We start from the raw sequence: 10,250 nt of genomic DNA on the forward strand, positions 1-10,250 counted from the left end.
TATATGAATTGTGAAGTGAGGGTAAATATTCTTAAAATATTATATTTTAGAGTTAAAAATAAAGTTGCTAATTGGAGAAACTTTAAAAGCTTCAGATATCGAGTTTTGGATTAGATATAGTCTCAAGACAAGAACTGCATTATTTTTATCCTAAATAAAAAAAAAAGTAATAAAATTGGAAAGCCATGACATGAGGCAGATACTCAACAAATATGGCGCATCAATTTGAGTGCGAACCAATAAGGAATGGTAAGATAGCTGTGCAGACTGCAGATGTATATCTTCTGGGCATGAATCACACCATGAAAACACAGTAACAGCAACCAGTTCTAAAAAAACACTAGAAAACATGAAACTAAAGAAACAGAGATAAAAACATAGACTAGATCTGAGCATTGTTCTTTTCAAAACTTCATCAAACCTAGTAACTATAACCTATTCTGGAAATAACATAACAAAGTTACCCTTCTCGGCAATTTAGTCGTTTCTTTTTTTTAGATAAGTACAACACTGGCTTCACTGGGATCTGATGTAGTCTTCATCCAACCATCACTAGTCAATTTTAACAGAGGCGTATATCTTGCGGACAAACCAGAAACAGGCATAGAAGCCGATAGTTCCTGTGAGCACAAAGAAGGAGTAGGACCCAATCAACATGTACCCAAAGTAGAGGACTCCAGAAACAAACTTGGTTATCTCCAGTTTGGTGAAGAAATAGAAGGCTGAATACAAGAAAAGGTAGAGGGCAGAAGAACCCGCTGTCAAATATGCCCTCCACCACCAGTGGTAGTCTTCACTGCACAGCTGGAAATAGCAAAGTACGATGGTAATCTCGGCACAAGTAATGAGCAGGATGATGAAGACTATGAAGAGAAACCCAAAGATGTAATAGAACTGGTTGAGCCATATCGAAGTCAAGATGAAGAAGAGCTCAATGAAGACTGCACCGAATGGAAGTATACCCCCAATGAGTATGGAGAATGCTGGTTGCATGTACCAAGCCTGCTCAGGTATTTGTCGGGGAATCTTGTTGGTCTTCACAGGATCCTCCATGGCAGGCTTTTTAAATCCCAAGTAGCTGCCAACAAAGACCAAAGGTACCGAAATGCCAAACCATAGGAACACCAAAGCAAACATAGTTCCAAAGGGAACAGCACCAGAAGACTTCTCTCCCCATATCAATGCATTTAGCACAAAGAAGATCGAGAAGACAATACCAGGGAACATGAAAGCTGTCTTCAAGGTGTTCTTTTTCCATTCTGTGCCCTTGAACATTTTATATAGACGAGCTGAGGAGTAACCGGCAAACAAACCCATGAAGACCCACAAAAGAACCATAGCGGTCATTAGGGCTCCACGGTTGGAAGGAGAGAGGAAGCCCAATAATGCAAATATCATGGTAACCACAGCCATCCCGAGGAACTGCACACCAGTTCCAACATAAACACAAAGCAGACTGGATTTGATGGGAGGCCTGAAAACATCACCATGGACTAACTTCCATCCAGTTTCCTCTTGAGCCTCATCTTGAGTCTCCAACTGATTGTAGTTAGCTATATCTCGATACAGGGTTCTCATCATGATCATGGCAACCATGCCAGAAAGAAATAGGACAATCATAAAGGAATTAATTATAGAGAACCAGTGAATCTGATCATCGTTCATGAGAAGGTAAGTATCCCAACGAGATGCCCATTTGATCTGACTAGGCTGCAAGCCGCAAAACAAAGCAGCAAAAAATCATCAGCAAATATAAGAAGTTTAAGTTCTATAAAGCTAGTCTTACCTCAAAGCTAACATCATATGTGAAAACAACATCTGTATCCTTGGCAACTTCCTGGTGCGTATGGCTTACTGGAGTTATTTTAGTGTCTGGGTTGCATGTTGTAACTTTAGGATTCTTCTCATCCCATTTACTGTACTGATGCTTTATGCTGTTTATAAAATAAAAAAATATAAATAAATATGTGAAATGCCACAAACAATGAAAACATATAAAAAAGAATATTTGTGATTTATCAATCTCCACAAAGGAAGAGTTTGAACATAAACTTAAAAGCAAACTTTACCTTCCATGCTATAAATAATTTTTGTTAAAAAGAAAAAAAAACAACATAAATATAAAAAAAAAAAAAGACATACAAGAGTTAAAATTACAACCAGTCGATGCATTTCTTTATGTCAATATATCTGCTGCAAAAATGTTAATTCATAGACATAAAGGAACTAGAAATTTATCCGATGTTAAATAAATCTTCCAGAGCAATGCTTATAGCTATTTAAACTCCCCATACACAGTAATGAGATAAATTACATACCCAGAAGGTTGATGGATTCAGATAAATAACTGGTTCTTTGCAATATTATATTAGACTGTATGTGAAAGCTGAGAGTAAGGTCTTACTTATATGTGCCATTTGTCTGCGTGAAATAATGAGCATACAATATCTACCATGGAAAGGCACTATTTCTATAGGTGTAATGAATGTAACAGATGCTTAACTCAAAGCATACTTTTAATAAGACAAGTTTATAATAAGTGATGAATGTTCCGTTAGGAGTACCGCATATAATTTGAATTAAGCCTAACCTATAACACTGATACAAGATCAAGATTAAAAATTTACCTTTTCAATCAACGATACATTTTCACTAATATTAGTAATTTTTAAAATAATAATTATAGAATACATTTATTAAAATCATTAAATCTTGTGGAAAAAAGGTCAATGGGATAATTCTTGGGGTGTGGTTTGAACCAAAGACCACTGTAGAGAGCTAAAAATGAAGGATAAAGGCCAAGCTTGTGGAATATCATTTGACCAACCTAAAATAGGGAAGTATGATTGCAGTAAAGGATAAAGTTGTCTCGGAAAAAAATAAGAGTAAAACAAGATTTTTAGGTTGTTTCCACACCTATAACCTTAAGACAATGGAACACATGTACATGACACGAGAATTCCAAGCAAGATGCAAGTCGTCACATAATTCCAACATCTTAGACAAGAATGCAGACATTTGCAAATTTTGTTACTGACAGTTAAATTGCATTTGGCTCGCTAGTTTCACAAACAAGAACCTTAAAGCCATTCTTTCCAACAGATGCGTAGATAAATTCAATTTCTAACCAATTTTCTTTAAAGAGAATTAAGTAAATAATAGAAGCCCACGGAGAAAATTTGCACCTGATTGGAGTAACTGCAAAGCCAACAATGCGGGCATCTTCACTCTCAGGGTCCTTATGGTACATGACTTTGAAGCTCAGATGGTTATTTATGTAATACTTGTTGTCATCTTTCTGCCATTCATAAAGTTCACATAAAAAAAAATAATAATAATAAAGAATAAAAAAAAAAACAATTGTGGGCTTAAAGAACAACACTTACACCATTGACCTGATTTCCTTTAAAACCAACACGGAAACCATGTTCATAACTAGGTGTTTGACTTACATCTCTCCTTTGTCTAGCAACTGCCACTGGAAGATTATCCAAGATCCTATAGAGAACGAAAGAATATATTTCAGTTGTCTCAAGTCGAAAAGTGAAGCAAGTATGAAATTCAAACCAAGCAAAACACTACTATTATTTGTTAATCAGGAATGATACTCAAGGAGTGGCGTAAAAAGAATATTTGCTGCTAACATCTACTCAAACAAAGAACAGAAGAACAAAAGGGGATAGATCTTTGGGTACAACAAAACTGAATGGTGAGAAAGCAACATAAAGAAGGCACTTACATATTAACTCGATATTCATCATCAATCTTCTCCATGAAATTCTTTGCAGTTTCTGCGTTAAGCCGTCTATGACAAGCTACTTTGCATGTCTCACGATTCCTCATTTTGAACTAGACAACGAATCAGTAATTTAGAATAAATGGAATCCACATATGTGTGCAACAAGTACTCAGCCGTAACAAATTAACTTTTTCTTCATCTATTATAATATTGACAACAAATTAACTTTTTCTTCATCTAATATAGTATTGATTATGAATGCTTATAAGACTGATATGATAGCAGAGACTTACTGTGTAAACTGAGTTCTCAATGCGATCACCACGGAGAACCTCTCCCAAATTTTCAGCACTATTCATGATCTTGTCTGGCTTGCAGAAATCCAAGAAGTAATAGTCATATGGAAGTTGAGTCTTTGTAGAGGAAAGCTTGTTCACTTTCACTGGCAGCTCATCATCCTGTTCAATGAAAAGTAAGAAAACAGCCTTTTAAATTACAAGGACAAGTTTAGTATTTAAAGGAAAGAAGGAGATGCACCAACTAAAACAAAAATGATTCCAAATCCAAGAATAGGAATTCTTCTGAGAAACATACACTAAATATAATGCATGACTAGTAAAACAACTAAATACAATAAAAGTACCTAGTGACACGATCCCCAGGGGTAACTATCCAATCACTAAAGATCAGTATAAGCAAGCCTAACAAGAAAGCTTCAGCCTTAATAACAAAAGGAGAACAGTAGTAATTAGGATACTGTAATAAGAGAGCAAACTCACAGTTCATGAATGAAACTTCATGGAAATGAACATCTCTAGTCAGACAATTAATTGATATCTGTAAAATGTATCCTAAATGTACAAATTTTAGAATGTGGATCTTTCAGATTGACTTAGTTCAGGGGGAAAAAAATGTTTCAAAGGGTTGCATAAACAATTACATCATGTTCCAAGTAAATAAAACTAGTAAATAAAAAAAATTAAAGGGGAAAACCATGCCATGATGCTAATGGCATGCAACTTGCAGTACCATAGAATTCTTTTTCAAAATCATGTCATAATTACATTAGAGCAAACCTAAAATCAACTGATTCGAAGCGAAATCCTTTGATCCAGTGAAAAATAACAGATCATTCGAATATCAATCAAGCTATGCCGAAAGCCAATTTAACAGGAATTTCACAAGAGGCATCCCGATCAAGCAAGATTTCTCTCCATGATTCAAGTCACAAAAGCAGATCCGACATCAACAACATAGAGAAACAAAGTAAAATCATAGATCTATGAACAGCATCAACTAAATCTGGAAACCCTAGCAAGAACAACTCATAATTCTGAGGAAAAAAGAGCGAGCATGGATCACCTTCTGGAAATCACGAGGTGCGACGCCGGGGAGGTAGAAACTATGAGCGCAATAGGCGAGAAGGAGCCAAGAGAGGAAGATCGCGACGCCACCGCCGTAGTTTCCCATCTCAAGGCGCCGCGAGCGAGAGAGAGAGAGAGAGAGAGAGAGCGAGAAAGCAACGGAACCCCTTTTGAAGGTGCTGCGAATGAGATGAAGCCGATGGAGTTGAAAGAAAAGGAGGTACGTTTTTACTGATTAGACCTTGGAAAATTATATAATTACTTTTCGTCTTACTTCTCATAAATACCCTCACACTTCATTTATTATCAAATTTTTAATTTATTGCAAAATTAAATCAAATTGATATTTGAATTTAATATTGCAATGGTCATATTGAATAAAAATGGTATAATTAATTACCACTTTAGTCATGTACAAGTACAACTCCAGCATTTTCATCTCCCCTATTATAATTTGGGTACATTGAATCTTATATATTTTTTTTTAATTTCAAAATCTTAGTCCGAGATATGATGCTAGTTAGTTTTTGCTGATGTGAAATATTTTATATTTAAATATTTTTTAAAGATAAAATATTATTTTAATTATTTCTTCTTTCCCCTTCTTCCTTGACTTCATCACTGTCGAGCCCCCCATTACTATATTTTCTCCTTAATGTTGACTTTTTTTGTCTCTCTGGTGACTCCATAGACTGCAAGAGATTTGGATAAAGCCTAGCTTGCACAATGCTGAGCTACTTATCGGCAACTTGAAATACACCAGATTGAAATGCATGGAAAAATCCTAGCTTGAAATACACTAGAAAAACCCTCACAAGGCTGAGCTGCTATCTCAACAATGTCATCGTTACCACACCAAATGCATGTTCCATGGGCGGTTATAAACCCCAACAAGTGCATGGTCAATGCCACTGCACCAACTATCTCATGTGACGCCAAGTAACTCACCATCACCTACACCAACCATTGCATTCAACCTACAATTAACTCACATTTTTCATCAATTTGTTTTCCAAGTCACATAGTTCCCCACTTATTTACTTCCTATGATTCTGGATTTATATCTTTTCTTCCCACTTTAATGGTTTTCTCCTGTTGGAAATTAAACTGCGATTATATCATGCAATTAATTAGCAACACAATTAACAATAATAAGGAAACATAGTTAGAACGATCAGCTTGAGATTATGCCTATTAAGCACTACCCTAACACTAAATTGACCCCTTTAGTGTAGATAAAATGGCCTTACTCCAATGCCATGATACACTAACCCACTTGGAAGATATGCTCCTTTGGCTAGCATGTTCGGCAATAAGATGTGTTCAAGTGTTACCAGGTGTAGGGTTTTCTAGTCAACTAAAAAGCTCAGGAGAAGAGAAAAAGATGGAGCATAATGGGAAAAAAGGTGGAGGTGTAAAATCAGGTCTAATCTTTCTCAAAATACTTTACACAATGGATAGAACAAGTAATGTATATAAAAGTGGTGGAAATTTTTCTCAATACCCGATGATGTGGTACTAAACTTTTCTTATACTACTCACAATTGTTTGGTTTGGGTGTATAATATTTGAGCTTAGCCTGCAATACCTCCAACAGAAACTTGAAAATTTTCCCACCTCCTTGTCCTCCTCCTCCTCCTCCTCCTCTTCTTCTTCTTCTTTCCATATCGTTACCATCTCGACCATGGTCTTGACTTCTCCCATAACTTTGTTGGTAGCTCTTATTACCATGTTCTCCTTGTTAACTATGAATGGTAAAAGAATACATAGTAGAAATAAAAGAGAAAATAATAGTGTGATTGAGGGTATTAAAAAGCCAAAGTTTAGATATATGCAATCACATTCAATTATTCAAATCAATGATGAAGATAACAATAGTCCATCTTGTTACGCCCCGACCCACGATCGGACACACAATAACCGTTGAAGTACTTTGAAGTAGGGGACACAAGTCCTCATAACCTAGAAGCGCTGCAAGGTTGCTTGGTATCTTGTCCTCAAAATAATCTCCAAAATACTCAAAAACCAATGTTAAGCAAGATGATAATATGAAAAACATTGAAGTACTTTTTTTTTACAACTTGATATTGTATAATAATACAAAAGAAGTAAATCTTTTTCAGGAGATTTTATAAGAAAATAGAAACCCTAGTGGATGCATCCTAGAACTTGGCCAACATCACTGGTATTAAGCACAACAACTTTAGAGTCCAGCAGCTAGAGAGATAGAAGAAGAGAGGGGTTGCGTAACTCAGGGTTACTCAGTGAGTGGGATAGAAACAAGTGAAAAACTCATAAATATTTTTAAGTACTAAAAATAGTTATTTATGCATTTCCAAAATGTCAGTATAAACCATAATATTCAAGTATGAAACACTGTAAGTAAAGGTAAGGCATGATACAACGTATATGTATGAATATACACATAAATTTCCAATGTAAAACTTTGTTGTACACACTTTGCAAACACTTGTTAATATCGTCATAGAAAGTATAGCTCAAATATAAAATTTTAGATACCATTCCCGAGATGAAACATAACATGAATTCCCGGTAATGATATAAAGCTCAAAATTATATACATATATAGCAAATAGAGTTCAAGGCCTATATATGTAGAAAATTTAATATTTGGGCTAACCAACAAAATCATTCCCGAACTTAGCCTTGGTAGTGACCAAGTTAGGAACCGCCAAGATTATTTTTCATTTAAATAACAAAATATTTAGCCATGCTTGGTGTTGGCCTCTGGGAGGCTGGTGTGGTGACCACGAGTATCTCGGTCAGTATTCTTTCCATTCAGGATTTCTATACGCCTCCTAAAGGGGATAAATAATTGGCCATCCACGTCATCTCTTTATAGACCAGACCATGAGGACCACCACTGTAGTGGTCAGGCCGTAACCCACATTCACTGAATAAACATATAATCAAAATATCAATAACATTGCGTAGCATGATGAAATGAACTTATTCATTTGAATGAATACTTTCACAATCTCGAATATGTCCAAGGACATGTATATAATTCTTTCAACAATCTCAATAAAGCTTTCAGAATAAATACTTGAATCAAACCAAATAGTTCAATAATTTAAAAAGGCTTTTCAAAATATATCTGCCATGCCTCGACCCGCGGGCCCGACACATGATAACCGCTGAGACAACCTGAGGAGGGATACCCACCCCACTCAACCCTCAAGTCGCTGCAAGGCTAACAAAAATCTATGGAATGAGGAACACTTAGCAAAATATACAAAAAAAAAACAAAAGAATACATAGATACATAAGAGAAGCAACAATATAATAACTTGGTAGAAGATTCAATGAAATATGCTCATCACTAGTGCTACAAAATGAACCAAGCCGCTTACGAGCTACTCGGAGCTCGGCTTGGAAAAAGCTCGTTTATTAAGTAATGAGCCGAGCTCAAGTTTAACATTTGAGCTTGAATTATTAAATGAGGCGAGCTTGAGCCACATGCTGCTAGACTCATTAAGTCTCACTAGCCTGCTCACGAGCCTGCTCTTTTATTAAGCCCGTGAGCTTGCTCGTTTATCAAGCTCATGAGTAGGCTCGCGAGCTTGGTAAATAAGGTTACTCATGAGACTATTAACAAGTATGCTATATAAACCTAATAATGAACTTACTAGTCATGACCCTGTTAAACAAGCTTGCTAAATGTGCATTTTTTCCTAAGTATGAATGGATTCATGTATTAAAAATAATTTATTAATAATAGTCAGTATGATTTATTATTTTTTTAAACTTCTTTCAAGCCAAGCTCGAAGCGAGTTTTAAGCTCAGCTCGTTTTTATCATAAATGAGCTTCTTTCAAACCGAGCTCGAAGCAAGCTCAAGCTTAAGTTTACTATCTCAAGCCAAGCTCAAGCTTACAAGTATGGGCTCAAATCGAGCTCAAGCCGAGCTCGAGACTGTAGCTAATTCTATTGAGCCAAGCTCAAGCACTTCAAAGCTTGGCTCAATTGCACCCCTACTAGTCACAAGTACAACAAAGTTTCCAAGAGCTAGACAAGCAAGCAAACTAAGGATACAGAGTTCAAACACACTAGTGGATTCATGTCCTTATACAACAAGTTCATGCTCAAAGGATAACATATATGATACTGGAAATGAGTAAAGAAAGAAAGATGATGAATGCCCAATATTTTGCCTCGCCTCCACACTACTGACCATTAGAGTCTGGAAAGAAGAGAGATAGTGAGTGGGTTAGCACAATTCTAATAGAATACACCAAAAATAATTGATAAAAATTACAAAGCTAGGTTTTTGCCCAAATACCAAAACGATTAGAACATATTAGCATATAATAGTATACACAAGTGTAAGAAAACCATAGATAGAGTAAAAGAATCCTTTTGCTCAAATAAGGATTTCAACATTCATAACTCATGAATAGTAACAAAATACAAGTTTTAAACCGTAAAACATGATACTTGGCATCAAATCAATTTACTTTTCCAATAATTTACAAGAGATCACCTCTCAAGGTTTATTTTGCATAAAAGCATAGGTTCTTTTAACAAAATACAAAGTTTGCATTGAAAGCAAACAAGTAGTGGTCTAGAAATCTCTCTAAACTCTAGCCGTGGTCGTGGCTAAGTTCAGAACCATCAAGGTCGTTATGCCCTTGACGTTAACCCATCAGTCCATCGGGTGGTGACTTTGGCTTCCCGATGAATATTCAATTAGAGCTCTACACTCTCACCTAAACTGGACCAATAACTCAGCGGGTCTTTCACGTCACCTCAACAGGTTGGCCATGAAGACCGCCTACTGCAGCAGGAAGTCACCAACAAAAACAATGCAATATATGCATACCTCATCATAGAGTCCATATCCAGGACAACATTCAAATATCAAGAATAAATGCCATTTCCACATATAACAATGCTAGAAGCATGTTTGAAATAACCTAAGGCTCATGATTCACTTCAATTCAAAATATAGATATAATCATAAACATATTCGGTCAAACGTCAAGAGTTTCCTATGTCTCAATAGCATAATAATTTCCATCCATACCGTCGAAACATAGATTCAATACGATAAAAATCCAAGAAATGCTTTCAAATAGAATAATAGAAATCTTGAAATAATATTCTAAGAGAATTATACAAATCACA

At 35.8% G+C, this 10,250-nt stretch overlaps 1 protein-coding gene across 1 annotated transcript; it reads right to left on the reverse strand.

Annotated features, from left to right (window-relative positions):
- Positions 1–350: 350 nt before the first annotated feature.
- Positions 351–5,285, reverse strand: LOC120261305 (transmembrane 9 superfamily member 7-like). Its single transcript, XM_039269143.1, has 7 exons — positions 5,102–5,285; positions 4,033–4,197; positions 3,740–3,849; positions 3,387–3,498; positions 3,186–3,298; positions 1,787–1,934; positions 351–1,710 (listed from the first exon to the last, which is right to left on the reverse strand). The coding sequence occupies exons 1-7, from the start codon at positions 5,207–5,209 to the stop codon at positions 553–555; spliced, it is 1,914 nt and encodes a 637-aa protein (XP_039125077.1). The 5' UTR covers positions 5,210–5,285; the 3' UTR covers positions 351–552.
- Between the last annotated feature and the right edge of the window lie 4,965 nt (positions 5,286–10,250).

This window comes from Dioscorea cayenensis, chromosome 5 (genome assembly GCF_009730915.1).
Source record: "Dioscorea cayenensis subsp. rotundata cultivar TDr96_F1 chromosome 5, TDr96_F1_v2_PseudoChromosome.rev07_lg8_w22 25.fasta, whole genome shotgun sequence".
NCBI lineage: Eukaryota > Viridiplantae > Streptophyta > Magnoliopsida > Dioscoreales > Dioscoreaceae > Dioscorea > Dioscorea cayenensis.

Excerpts from the sequence above, each read along its gene's own strand:
- LOC120261305 (XM_039269143.1), bottom strand. The coding sequence starts at position 5,209 with ATGGGAAACTACGGCGGTGGCGTCGCGATCTTCCTCTCTTGGCTCCTT. Across the intron at positions 4,198-5,101 it reads CACCTCGTGATTTCCAGAAG|GATGATGAGCTGCCAGTGAA; the intron begins GTGATCCATGCT and ends TTCATTGAACAG. Across the intron at positions 1,935-3,185 it reads TTTGCAGTTACTCCAATCAG|CATAAAGCATCAGTACAGTA; the intron begins GTGCAAATTTTC and ends TTTTATAAACAG.